The 14,794-nt window shown below is 37.1% G+C and overlaps 1 protein-coding gene across 8 annotated transcripts in view; it reads left to right on the top strand.

Moving 5' to 3' along the window:
• SGIP1 (SH3GL interacting endocytic adaptor 1) overlaps positions 1–14,794 on the top strand; it is a 167,510-nt gene that overhangs the window by 50,488 nt on the left and 102,228 nt on the right. For 5 of the 8 annotated variants that reach the window (XM_078392964.1, XM_072997770.2, XM_072997775.2 and 2 more), the window contains exons 3-6: positions 979–1,003; positions 7,180–7,236; positions 9,546–9,600; positions 11,302–11,474. In XM_078392964.1, the coding sequence (XP_078249090.1) occupies positions 979–1,003; positions 7,180–7,236; positions 9,546–9,600; positions 11,302–11,474 (310 nt within the window). Of the gene's footprint in view, positions 1–978; positions 1,004–5,486; positions 5,565–7,179; positions 7,237–9,545; positions 9,601–11,301; positions 11,475–14,794 lie in introns of all 8 variants that reach the window. The other 3 variants (XM_072997769.2, XM_072997771.2, XM_072997772.2) reach the window with 1 other exon arrangement.

Raw genomic sequence — 14,794 nt, forward strand, 5'->3', positions numbered from 1 at the left:
AGCCCAATGTAATCTTTAATAATTTCAGTTGCCTCTTTTTATGGGCACACTGGGAGTACTAATGGTGATGTAGTTTTATAGACAACCTACTGTATCAAAGAGTGGATGTGTTTAATCAGAATACACTGACAGAAGAATAAAATGTTAAAAACATAAATTAGTAGAGACTTTAACTGCAGATACACTTTGTGCTAGTTTCCTGTTCCTTACTCCTTTGGCAGTGCCACAGTATACATCTTAAAATATAGAGATTTACAAAATACAGTAGGGCCGAAACTTTTCACTACATGAATTCAACTTTTTCTAATGCATCTCTTAAAGGAGAACTTCAAGGACCTTGCCTTGTCAGCCCTGTTCTGTTACTACAGTTATACATTTATATAGTTCACTTGCAAGTTGTTATCCATCTTTAATTTTGTTCACACTCACATGTAGCCTTATATATGGAGAGTGCCATAATTCCAGCTTCACACATGGAAATTAAAGTGGGGAGGCTTGAGGCTTTAAGGAATATCTGTGAAAAGGGTTCCTTGTTTTAGTGAAAGAAGATTTACTCCTGAGCTACTCCACTGTCTTCTGCACATATATTAGGCATGGACATTTGTAGGGGAAAAGACTATAACTGCAGAATTTCCATGTATTCTGGACCTTCAGTAGTGCAAAGTTCCGGAATACTGTATGTGGAAAGCCTACCGAAATGCTTGGAAAACTGATGACAGCAGCATGATTTAAAGGGGGCTAGTTCACTGGCATGGTTCTGTGGCTCCTTTTTATGAATAAGGCTCACCAAATAATTCAGGTGTGAAGGGTGTCAGAGTTACTAAAGCCTAAATCCATCTGTTAATCCCAACTGGAGCCCTGAATTACCAAAGTTCTGTTGAACCTCTACTTTATACAGACAAGAAAAGGAAAATATTTTAGAAGTAAAGTTTAGGTTGGTTGTTCTCTTATGGTAATTCCTGTTTTGATTTGTTACAGAGGATCACCAGACAGAGATGGAACTGTAAGTATTTAAGTGTCTTTATTATATTAGTGTTAATTTTAGATTAGATACGTCTAATGAAATATGCTTTCTCCAAGCCATGAATATCATAAGCAATTCTTATCCCTTTGCCCTATTTCTATTTTGATATATTGAACCTATTAATATTATCAGTTTCTACTCTCTGAAGTTCAGTGTTATGTTAAAACCATGGTTTAAGCTTTTGATTTGGGATAATTTTCTTTTCCTATCTGTTCCTGCCTTGATGAAAGAGAAATCTGTTTAATAATATTACTTCCCAAATAGAAATGCGAAATAATACTAACAAAAATGAACAAATATAAAATAAATAATAAAAATGTGAAAATTTTAAACATTTCCTATATATGAGAGTATTTAAATTTGGTTTTAAAAAAAGCAGGAAATACTTTGAAAATAACAGTCTATGAAAAAATAGAAATAGGAGGAGGGTTGCTTTTGAGCTACTGCTGCTTTTATTTTACAGTTTTAGGCTTTCAGTCTCTGCTAGAGTTGGATGTTAGAAGAAACCCATCTTTTCAGCAATTAGAATTTTAAGTTTACAACAAAGAATTTTGGGATCAGATGATGAGTTTGTTTTAAATTGAATCCTGATTTTAAAACCCTTCCTTAAATTTATCACATGATGGCAGCTGAAGCAAGTTACAAGTGTTCTTCACCAGGTTTTCATCTGTGGAATGGAGACACAACAAGTTACACAGAATGTCATTTATTTTCTGAAATTACAAGGACCGAAGACTAAGGGCCTTTCCAGACTGCTATTTTGTACACGCTAGATTAGCAGCCCTTGGACTGAATGGTATTAAGATACCTTGCTTTCCAAAAAAACCCCACAAAAAACAAATAAAAAAACACCTTATTGTTACATTTTCCCGGTTGTCTTATGTCACTGGTGAAATTGGGTTCTTAACTCTGGTTAGTATATCCTTGAGACTTTGCAGGTGCTCTATTGGATGGATGGTGTGGGTGCCATGGCATTATTATCAAAGAGCACTTGCATTTAGTGTTTTCTAACTTTGAGTTATTTCTTTAAAAAACAAACATTTTTGTTACCACTCAAAACTGAATGCTCTCTCTCTCTATATATATATATATATAACTCCAGTACTTTATCTAGCCCTTATAATCAATGGCAGATTCTAGGAAGACTCTTTTTTTAAAACTTCTACAGTAATTCCCTACTGACAAAAATCTTTTTCTTTGCTTCTTAAAAGACCATGGTACTTCCTTTCTGTTTTCGGGATGCCTATCTCACATTGATTCTTTCTTTTTTAATTTTTTTTTTAAAAAAATTAAGTTGACCATTTGTCGTCTCTATAGCAAGACTGTATTTCCTTCCACATATCTCTCATTCAATATACGGGGTTAAAATATCACATCATTAGTTTTGAATTGAGCCAGCACAAATACAGCTTTAAAAGCAAAATTGCAAGGGGTAAGAGAATGGTTTATCTTCTGGAAAGGCCCTCATATATACTTTTGTGAATCATTATTTTCAAAATTCTGACCCAAGATCCTTAATCTTCAGTTTTAAACATATTTGCTTGCAATAAAATGTACAGTGATTGTTTTTTTTTTAAAAAAAAAAAAGCTGGGAAGCTATCAAGGGTGTTACTTAACTACAGCTTTATTGTGCTGATGTTAGCTGTGATTAGCATAGGATTTTGACCATTCTGGCCTTGATTTTCAAGTAGATGTGCATAGGGTCACAGCTTTAGAGTGGAAGGGGGGAAAACTGCATTCACAGATCCCTGCATCTCCATTGTGTTCTGTAAAGTGCTTTTAGTTTATTTTACTCAACCACTCCCTTTTTTTCTAAAGCAGATCGCAATTAGAATGCTGAGCTTTGATTGACAATTTGGTCAAGGCTCTGTTCAGCAGAGGAAAACAGAAAACAAAAAACTGCAATCTTTCTGATCAGGCATGTTGCTTCCCTTCCAGGCTCCATCCATATGGCAGAATTACAGGCCCTGACAGGGGGAAGGAGACATTGCATAGTACCTGTGCAAACATCTTATACCCTTACCTGTGCAACGTCCTGAATGTACAAATCAATTTGGCATTGAAGTACTAAATAAAAAACACAGACCTCTTATTTGTGGAGGTGTGTTTACTTTGTAGCTTCTGTTCTATTAGCCTGGAAAGTATATCTTACAGTTTGATAAAGGTGTCTATTTAAGATTCTTGGATGTTGAAATTTAGAAGGGCAAATATTTAATGTAGGAGAGCCATTACTGGATCTCACAATGCCCTTTTCCACACCAAAAAAAAGCAGGAAGAGCGATGAGTGAGGATTTCAACCAGAGTCATGGAATTACAAATGTAACGTTTTCCTCGTTATGCCATGTCATCAATTTATATTGCTTTCCCTCTAGAGCTCCTATCAGCTATGAAATGGGGGAAGGGGAAGGAGCAAATGATAGAATGGATTTGGAATAGGGTCTGTAAGCCATCTGGTCCAACCTCATGCTTGACTGAGAAATTCAGAGCTGGAACATTGCCAATAAATGGTTGCCCCAGAGCTTAAAAGTAACTATTTACAAATACTGATTGCTTGTAATTCATTCTTTTCCTCTGCAACTAAGGTATAAGTACATTACTTTATGACTGTAATTTAACAAGGTGTGTCTTCACTCCTTTTATGGTCTAATGTTACTTTAAAAAAATCTTTATAGATATGGGGTTGTGTGCTCACTAAATAGTGGGCAAGACATATTACATGGTTTAACCACTGGCTTACACTGCACCTTGCTGCATAACCAAGTTTGCTGATGGAAAAGTATCCAGATAACTGAAGATAACTATTTCAGCTGACTTTGAAAAGCCAGAGTTACATCTTAGAAATATGATATCAATTTTGAAAAGCCAGAGTTACATCTTAGAAATATGAATCAATGACTAAGAGTCATTTAAAATGACATTTTCAAGCTCTGGTCTGTACACTGAAGATGTACAGGAAGGGGACAGCCACATTTAACAGCGTCTGTTGTCAACCTGCTTTTAATGTTAAGAACCTTTCGTTGCTGTTCAGCCAAAATCTACTCTTCTGTAATTTAAGTCCATTAGATCTAATCCTGTGTTTTGGAAGAAAAAGAATAAAGTGGAAGTTTACATGATAGGTATTTGTATTCTGCCCCAACCATAGTTAATAAGAGCTTTGAAGTGGGAACCAGTTATGTTTGGGCTGGGGAAGGCAATCAGCTGCCTTGACAAAGCTCTGAAGCTCTCAATTAAATCAATTCTGCCAAGAAGTGCTTTTAACGATTACCACAATGACAGGGGGAGATCTGATCAAGGATTTCTGACATAACATCTGGATTGGCCCGTAATCTTTAAGTTTCCACCTACAGGCAGGTAATGCTCTTAAACTGCCTTGATTTTCTTCTGTCTTGCAATATGCAAGGTGCTGTCTCTGTAGAGCTCAAAACTGCCTGCTGTGGCCAGTTGAGAAGTGATCAAGGGTGCTACTCTGTTCCTTTATTTTGATGATATCAGCTGTGATTAGCATAGGATTTTTGACCATTCTGGCCTTGCTTTTTCATCACCACTGCTATGGAGTGTTCACTGTGATATGTTGGTATGCCCTTCTCTCCACACTTCTAAATGTAAAGCAGAGAAATTACAATTAACTTTGTTTAAAAACTGTAAGGGATGAATCTAAACTATACAGAATCCCTTCTAAAATTAAGTCTAGGAAAATATGTTTATTTTATCAAACATGAGTCTGAAAAGCAAGGATTTGTGCTCAGTATATGATGTTTAGTGTGGCGTTTTGCTTTTTTGCTGATGTTTAAAATTTAGACTGGTAAGATGAATGCACCTTTCAAGCATGTTTCAAAACTGGTCCTGTTAGTAGTCTTGTTATTACATAGAGCTCATAAAGGGTTATATATGATTCCAAGAAAGAAAGAGATCTGACTCTTAGAAAAGGATTGCGTTGCTAGGAATTATTCAAGACTCAATTCAAAGTAAAAAATAAAACCTGCTAAACTTTTTTCTTGTATAAAATCAAAATAAAAAGATTTTCAACCACAGTTTTTAGGTACATATTCAGCTGCAAAGAGATGCTGAATTACATCACAAAACTCCTGATAACTGGTACTATGGTTAGCAGATTAGATTTTTTTTAAAAATGGGCTTTGTGTGAGGATGTAGTTTGGTGACTTTTTTTATTACTTATAAAAATCTTGTTCTCAGTTCTAGAACAAAGAAAATCCTTTAAAATCAGTGATATCTGTACCTACTGTTCAACTAGGAGTGATTTTCTGCTGAATAGAACCTTGTCATATGCTCCAAAACAGTTCGCTGATAGCAAGTTTAAATCTGGCAAATAATGCCTTAGAAAAGTGCACTCTGAGCTTGCTTACTCCATGAAGTTTCATGTTTTTCTTTTTTAAACAAAATCAACCCACCCAACACTTTAACCCTTTTTCTATAAAAAAAAAAAAAACAAAATCCATTCCAGCCACCCAGCCCTCATCCTCATGATCCACCCTCCAATAGCAAACCAGAATGTGCACAGGAAGGAGGAAAAACAGTTTCGGTAAGGATGTAAATATTGTTTTAAAGGTTCCAGTGGGTTGGTTGGAAAATCTCTGAGCCTGACAGATGTTGTTGTTTTGCTCATTTACAAATGTGTGTCTGATACTGTTAACACAGTACTTATTTTAATGTACCTTTTTTGATCTTAATGTTCCAAATAAAATGTCCAGCGACATGTATATTATTTCTGTGGGTCTGACATTTTTCTGATTGTGGATATCAAAGTAACTTCTACTTTTTAAAGTCTGCAGCCATTATGTAGGATTGTATTTGATTCATTGCTGATTTGATGATGATGACCCAAGTAGTGTAACTAGAAATGGAAGGGGATTTGCCTTGCCTTGTGTTCCAGACTAGGCTTGAAAATTGTATTCATAAAGCACTTTATTCATCCTGTATTCACATTATGCATTTAAAGTAAATTTAAGTATAGTTGATTCTACACATGGCATGCAAAAATATGTCGCAGATAGACATATTACACAGGACAGTTCTTAAACTCTGAAGACTTTGAAGATAACAGCTTCTTTAAATGAAAATTTTATATGTATTTATAGTTATATGCCTAATTTGTTATAACTTTGTTATCACAAATAAGGTTTTTCAATCAGTCTCTCTGTTAGGTGTTGTGAATGGCACAGTACATGACTAGGATCACCTCACATGTTTGCATTTGAAAGATTTGGAAATAAAGCATATCATGGAGCTTCTATTTTAATTTTTTTTAATCCTCAGTTTTAATTAGAAGTGTTTATGTTCTTCAATCCTGCAGTTGCAGTTTAGAACATTTGAAGCTGCTTTATACCAAGACAAAATCGTAGTGCAGCTAAACTAATTTTCTGCTCTTCATGGCTGATGTTCTCCAGGGTTTCAGAGGGAAATCTAACACATGTCAGAGCGTGAGCCTGGAATCTTCTGCATTAAGATCACATGCTCTATCACTGAGCTATAGCCAGATCATATAGCCAAACATGGCTAATGTTTGCTATAAGCCATAACAATTTGTCCGTGAAAACAGAGCAAATTGTGGTCTTTTCCAGTACTCCTTCTTCCAGGTTGCAGCTTTGCAAAATCCAAAAGGAACTGAGAGGCTGTTTTTCCCTTTTGTTTTGTTACTGGTCAATGAAGAGCTTATCTGACCTTAGATAAATTACTGGTCATTTTCCTTTCCATGGGACGTGGTGGTGCTGTGGGCTAAACCGCAGAAGCCTGTGCTGCAGGGTCAGAAGACCAAGCAGTCGTAAGATCGAATGCACGCGATGGAGTGAGCTCCCGTCGCTTATCCCAGCTCCCGCCAACCTAGCGGTTCGAAAGCATGCAAATGCAAGTAGATCAATAGGGACCACCTCGGTGGGAAGGTAACAGCGTTCTGTGTCTAAGTCGCACTGGCCATGTGACCACGGAAGATTGTCTTCAGACAAAATGCTGGCTCTATGGCTTGGAAACGGGGATGAGCACCGCCCCCTAGAGTCGAACACGACTGGACAAAAATTGTCAAGGGGAACCTTTACCTTTACCTTTCCTTTCCAACTGAGTTTGTCATTTGTTCTGAAAAACAAATGAGATTTTTTTTTCTCTTTATTTAAAAAAACACCTGTTTTAAATGTGTATTACAGAAGAGAACAAATGGTGCTCCAAATGGATTTTATTCAGAGATTGACTGGGAACGATATGTAAGTAAGAATAAAAGCCTCTCCTAGAGCATCCTTGACTATTTATCTCTGTAATTCATTTCTTTGTGTTTATGGAGAGTTCTTGGTTAATCTTTAAAAGACTTCTAGCCCATCCCATAATGATGGAACAAAGCAGGCAACAGCACCAAATATTTTGCAGGTAGAGTCAATTATGCCACGTGTCCTTCAATTTTTGGCCCACATTTTTTTGTTCTGGGTGATTTTCATATGGTTTGGCTTACTGGCCAAGCCCTTAATTGTTATTGCTGTCAGCTTCCACCCACACATCCTCCGACTTGCAGCATGCTGAGATGACAAGGACTTCTCTTGATTGTGGTGAAATGCAGGAAAGTAAAGAAACAGAGGGAGGGAGGGAGATTCCCACTGTTTCTAGCCTTTTCCAAATTATGGTGCAAACAATAGTCTTTTTCCTTGTCAAGCCCTCCAGGACCCACAAGGGGCCTGAGAAAAACAGAACCTTGTTTCATTTGTGCAGAGACATGTCAAGAAACACTCATTGGGTAAAAACTGGCAGGAATCACTCCCGCTGTTTGTTCTTCAGGCCCACTTCAAAGCAATCCCCACCATTCTCCCAAATCCTCTGTGCTTCTTGAAAGATTCAAGGAAGATCCAGAGTTTCTCCACATATAGCTTGTTAAGAGAAGATTAGAAACACTGTCATCTTCCCATCCCTACACAAATGAGAGAAGAAACTGCTGCTGCCAATTGTGGAGAGCTTGAAAGAGAGCTTGTGCTTCCACTCAACTCCAGGCTGTTTGAAAAAGGAAAGAAATATTTTCTCAGAGCTTTGAAATTCGCTGCTAAAAATGAGACACTTCCAGTTTTAATTCTAGCCCCCACAAAAAAAGCTGTAAATCATTACTGTTACAGGTATAAAGCTATTCTGCATCCCTTGTTTTAAGAAGTAACTAGTAGAGTTGTCTTTTTACTCACAATTTTAAGAAAAATACTTGGATATTGCAAGCCATTGACTTGTGGTATAAAACACTCTCCTTGTATCTGATATTCACAAGGGAGAACAAGGCAACAAAACAAGACACAATGTACCCAAACACTTATTAGTGAAGCAGCATCCTTTGCAGTGTAATTATTTTAGCACTTATACTACTGACCATGCCCCGATCCCAAACTATGTAAGGTAGTCAGCATCATACCTCTGAAAGAGGAGACTGGCCATGGGCAGGCAAAAAAAAAACTGAGCAGATTTTTGCCAGCCTTGATTCTACCCATAGACTAGGTAGGGTGTAAGGAGACACCCACTAAAATTGGGAGATTAGGCACTCCTTGCTCCAGTCCATAAACCACTTCTAATTCTGCTCACTAATATATAAGCAAGAGTATTTACATGTTTGAGCACCCCAGCTTTGAAGGTCTGTACCATTACTACTATAGAATATATATATATTATATATAAAATATTCTATCTTCATGTTAATTAGATTATATAAAGCTACCTTGAAAGAAATGGAAATAAACTATAAAACATTTTAAAACTATGTTAATGAGGAGAGATCCATTTCAGACTGTTTGTGCTGTTGAAATGGAAAACTAAGTTAATTAAAAGAAATTAAAAAGTATGTTGAAAGAGTTTTAGCTTAAATTTAGCTAAAAAGAAGATAGAAGTTTAAATAAACTGTTTCTTATGGCACTTATACTTTCTGTTTTATGGTATGTGCCCAAGAAAGCCTTATAATAAAAGTGTCATATCTCCTTTCTGGCAATTATATTTTATAAAATGTTTTGAGATACTGTACCATAATAATATATAATAACCACCCCAATCTATTATACAGTAGCCAACCACTATGAGTATAGGTTAATTGCCTTCTGTCTGCTTCCCTGTAAAATGACAGGAATATTCAGACAAAACAATTTTTATTACACATGTACCTTGGGACAGTCATGCAAATGTAACAGTAGCCTTTACAGAGACATATTCTTTTTGCCCTCCATAATAGCGATAGTTTGATGCAAAGATACTGCCGATTTCTGTTTTTGGTTTTGCTTTATTAATTTAATTGTAAGTTGTATATTCTCTGCTATGCAGAGACCAGTGCAACAGTGATTTAACTGTATGACTGAGAAAACAAGTGCCTAGGCTGACTCTTCATTCCAGCTAATGCTGCACAACTGAGAAAAGATTGCATCTGCCCATATGCCCGTTGTTTATCGGACAAGTATTTGATATTAATGAGATACTGTATTTGTAGGAGAAGAAATGGAAAAGTTGGTACTGTACTTTATTTCGCCCGAATAATCTAATTGCTTAACTCTTTTTGCTGCGTTAGAATTCACCTGAGCTTGATGAAGAAGGATACAGCATCAGGCCAGAAGAACCAGGCTATATCCTTCCTTGTTCATTTTACAGGAGGGTTTGCAAACTCCCAAAATGATAGTGGGTTAATTATGACATGGTCACTACATTTTGAAATTCTATTTCTTCCACTGACTGTAATGCCACAAAGATATAGAATTAATTAATTATTACAAAATTAACTTCTTACTTGTCTTGCTAGACTGGGATTCTTAGACTTGGGAAGGCCACTTTGCTGGTGGCTATGTTGATACTTCCTCCTCTTTCAGGAATTGTATTTATACTGTATGTTTGGGTGGCAGTGGATCTCCTTAGAATAATCGGCAATTAAACACTGCCATTTCACACACACACACCATTGCTGTAGTGGTGTGTTGTCCTGTTCCAAGAGATCCGCTACAGAAGACACAGAATCTTCTAATGAAATACAGTGGTGCCCTGCATAGCGAGGTTAATCCATTCCGAATTAACCCTCGCTATGAGGAAACATCGCTAAACGGGATGCAAAATGCCATTGGAACGCATTAAACTTAGTTTAATGCGTTCCAGTGGTTTCTATACTCACCGTTAAGCGAAGTTTCCTCATAGCGCCGCCATTTTCGTGCCCTCAGTAAGCGAGGGCAGGGCGCGAAAATGGTTGCGGTGGCCATTTTGGGTCATCCGGCGGCCATTTTGGAGCCGCCGAACAGCTGATTTCCCGGCGTCGCAATGCGAGTTTTGGCCATAGAGCCATCGGTAAGCGATCGCATTAGCGATCTCAAAAAAGAGATCACTATGCAATTTCATCATTATATGGCGCGCTCGTTAAGCGAGGCACCACTGTACTTTTTTGAAGAGGAAAGAGCCTTGTGGCATCTTAAAGAATGATAACATTGTGGTTCATCAAATACATGTGACCCAGAGTCTAAAAAGCTTATGCCAAACAAAATATATTAGGACTAAATCCAGTTATTAGTCCCAACTAGACTAGACACTTTGAGTCATGGAACTTACATACGTGTTGATTTCAAGTTCCATTTATTCACTGAGTCTACTATAACTGGATTTATCTCTTTGTCTTTAAAGCGCCGGAAGACTATTGTTTTAGCAGCAAAAGGTGAAGGGTGCAAACCTAACTAGCTAAGGTGGCTGGAGTTCAGGTGAGTTGACATTGGCCAACTGTGAAGGCAAGGGATGTTGAAAAGTCCTTAGAACTACCCTCACATGTGCCTAATTTTGTGCCATCATAGTGGTTACCTTCTTGACTTGCAAGAGGTTTGGATGTGGTATAACATGGCTGCTCGCCTCACTTTACCTCTGCTCCACTTCCTTTTGGTTCTTCCACTAGCAGATTCTAGCCTACAGTGTGGTTGTCTGCCTATTTGTAGTGCTTGCAAGTGGTGCATTTTTAGTTATGTTAGCAATATAAGATCCCCTCCCCCTGAAATTTAAAAAAGAAAGGAAAGGAAAGGAAAAACTACTGCCATTCCTATCAGCAAATCTAAGGAAAGAAATTGACCAGTAGCCATATACATTGAGCAGAAATTGTTAAATGCCTTGCTATAAAAGACAGATGTAGTAGTAAACTATGGTTTGTAACCACTAACAAATCTAAGCGATGAAAACATGCAAAAATAATAGTTGATTCAGCTAAACTCTTCTTCTTAAGTTACTATTATTAGTTTTCCTTTGTCACATTTCCACAGTTATAGTTCAAAGTTCAATTGCATTTCTCTTTAACTGTGATCTACCTACCAAAGGAAAGCACTTTTATTCCTCAAGCGAATCTGAAGAGGAGGAAGAGGCACATAAGAAATTCAACATTAAAATCAAGCCTTTACAATCTAAAGATGTTAAGAGTGCAGCAACTGTTGATGAATTGAAAGCTTCTATAGGCCACATTGCACTTTCACCGTCTCCAGTGGTAAGTAAAACATTCTTCAGTATATTTCTTGATTAGTATTGCACAAATAATTTTGTTTAGTGTATTCGCAAAGGCTTTCATGGCCGCCATATAATGGTTGTTGTGGGTTTTTTGAGCTCTTTGGTCATGTTCTGAAGTTTGCTCTTCCTAACGTTTCGCCAGTCTCTGTGGCCAGCATTCTCTGCCAGTCTCTGATGCCAGCCACAGAGACTGGCGAAACATTAGGAAGAACAACCTTGAGAACATGGCCAAAGAGCCCGAAAAATTTTGCTTACTTCTGTAATTTTAACATTTGGTTGATTAGAATTTTTATTATACCAAATTTCAGGTTTATCTAGTGGATCAATAATAAACAGATTATTTTAGATTCAGAATATGCTTAAAATAATGTCTTCTGTTGTGCAAAAGTATTTTACAGGTTTTTTAAACCTACACAGCTGAACTATGGCACCATGTTTTTTGTGTATAATGTGTGCGTCTCACTAAGCCTTATTTTTCTCAAATCCACCAAAGGCATAAATTTGATCTATACTTAATGAAGAAGACTTTGCAGTACAAATGAGAAAAATATTTCTGTTTATTTATTCAGAATAGGGCCAGCCTCTCACCAGGGCCATTAGTTACATTAGCCACAGTCAAAAGGCTGACTGTAGTTTCCACCACTATGCTTTATCTTGAGCCACCTTTTAACAACTGACAATGCTTCAAAAAGAATTATGATAGATGGAGGGGTCAGTAACTATTAGTTAGACAGGGGTTTAGTATCTATAACCATGTATATATTTAGAAGACTTCAAAATTAATTAATTGGATCATGCCACTTACTAATTTTGTAAGCTTCCATAGGAGTATAAAGTATTATCCTCTAGACACTGTATAAACACTTTCAATGCATATAAATAAATATATACATTTAGGCAATATGAAGTAATAAGACCATAAAACTATCTGTACTGGAGCAGAACAAAGGCCAGTCTGATCAAGCATTTTTCTCTCTCCACATTGGCGTACAAGAGCATGACAGCCTGTCCTGCATTTGTCCCATGAACACTCATATGGTATTCAGAGATGTAGTGCAATTAATATTGGATGCTTAGAATTAGAGTTAGATAATCTGTAAATATCATGATTAGAAGTCACTGACAACTGTATCCTCCAATGAATAAGACTCAGCTACACTCTGCTACTAAGTTACATCTGAGTCCCATAAATCAGTGGTCCCCAACCTTGGGCCTCCAGATGTTCTTGGGACTTCAACTCCCAGAAATCCTGAGCAGCAGAGGTGGTGGTGAAGGCTTCTAGGAGTTGTAGTCCAAGAACATCTGGAGGCCCAAGGTTGGGGACCACTGCCATAAATGACTTCAGTCCTCTGGAAACAAGAGCTTTCATCACAGAAGTGAACAGTGAATGGGCATTAAGAATAAGATGTAGGCAGTTAGAACCTTTCCAGATTTCTAGAATAATTATTATAATTATAATTCTGGCTTAGTATGTACTTTTCTGGACATACATGGTGGTTTTGAAAACTGAAATAAATTCTGGGTCTTAAATTGAACTGTTGTATATATCTTAATATAAGGCATTTAACATCTCTTTATGCAGGTGCTTGCCTTTCTTTTCTATTATCTTCTAATTACTTTGACATTGGGGTTAAGCATATTTCAGATGATTAGCCTACCCTCCTGCCACAATTAGATTTTCTCAGAATCTGTATTTTAGCACTCAGACTTGGAAATTAAGCCCATGTTTTTCTTCCAATCAGCAATTACAAAATAAAGCATAATAAATGAAACATGCATTGGTGAGGAAAATCATGTGCTGTGACAAATACTATGATATGTGTCACCATTTGTGAGAGTACATCATAAATCTAAAAAAGCAATAAAACTAAAATTTAAAAAGCAAAGCAAAGTGTGCTGCTTATATACGGTCCCATAGCACTTAAAGCACTCTCTGCGAATGCTTCAGCTGGGGACTCAATTTACCAATCTCAGAAGGATGGAAGGTTGAGTCAACTTTGAGCTGGCTACCTGAGCCCGTCAGGATAGAACTTGGGTCAGGAGCTGAGTTTTGGCTCCAATACTGCAGTTTAACCACTGTGCCATTAAGCCCCTGCAAGATTAAAATTTTAATAAGTTTGATTTTCAGTTACTGAGGCTAAACTGCTTCACAAACTAGACTCCCCCTAGTCTTGTTCTCATATCTATTTGTGCTATAAATGCACTAGTTCATCTGCCATCTCCTGTCGCCAAGAAATCCCAGGAATTATTTTTTCTGTTAGCCAATCTAAATCTGAATTTATTTGATCAAGTCAATAAAGGAAGCCATGTTCTTCAATTTGCAGGACCTTAGAAGGACTGCTAATGATAGGACCTTTGGAAGTATTACATTGTAGGGTTGCCATAAATTGTGTGTGACTTTATGGCACAGAACAACAATGAATCTTCAGCACCCTCACAAAAGTCCTATTCCTGACATTCTTGTGTCGCGTACTGTCAAGTTGATTCTAACTTACAGCATCCCTTTCCAGGGTTTTTAGTTATAGAATATTCAGAAGTGGTTTGCCACTCCTTCTTTTGTGGAACCCTGGGACAGTGCAGCTTGTCCAAGTTTACAAAGGTTGGTTCTTATCCTGGGACACATTGGGGAACTGGACTCCCACCTCTCCTAACTGTCTGAGCAATCCATGCAGGGACACAGTTTTTTCTAAGAGCTCTTGAGTTTGCAACTGAACAAAATAAATGATCATTGTCTGTTTTCATTTTGCAAACAAATAGAGATTTCCAATTAGTAGTCACATTTTATTTGTTGCCTAGATTTTAATCATAGCAAACAGCATGATTGCATTTGTAAGCCAGATATGTAAATCGGACCAAGAGAAACTAAAACTGCACTCAGCTGAAATAACATAGTTTTGTTTAACACTGCTGCTAAGAGCATATTTATGCTAGTTGTTTTTTGTTTTCGGAATTATTTATTTATTTATTTAGATGCTGCTACATTACATTCCTTGCTTATATATCTGTTATATATGCTGTTGACTGGTTAGTCAGTCACTCTTTACTCTTGTTAAGTGAGCTTTACAGTGATTATGAATTCACCAGCTTGTTGCAGCTGGGCTGGAAGACTGGACAAAAGTGTATTATATTGTTGTTTATGGAAGACAAATTCAAGAGTTGATTTGTAACACTCTTTCCGGGACTGTGGAAGATGTGGAAACAGTAAATCAGAATGATAGCTTTGTTGCATTGCAGAGAATGCAGCTTTCTGATCCACTGGGACTTTACATCTTTAAGAAACTTGAATGTGAGGCTGTAATG

Source organism: Pogona vitticeps, chromosome 4, assembly GCF_051106095.1.
Source record: "Pogona vitticeps strain Pit_001003342236 chromosome 4, PviZW2.1, whole genome shotgun sequence".
Lineage (NCBI taxonomy): Eukaryota > Metazoa > Chordata > Lepidosauria > Squamata > Agamidae > Pogona > Pogona vitticeps.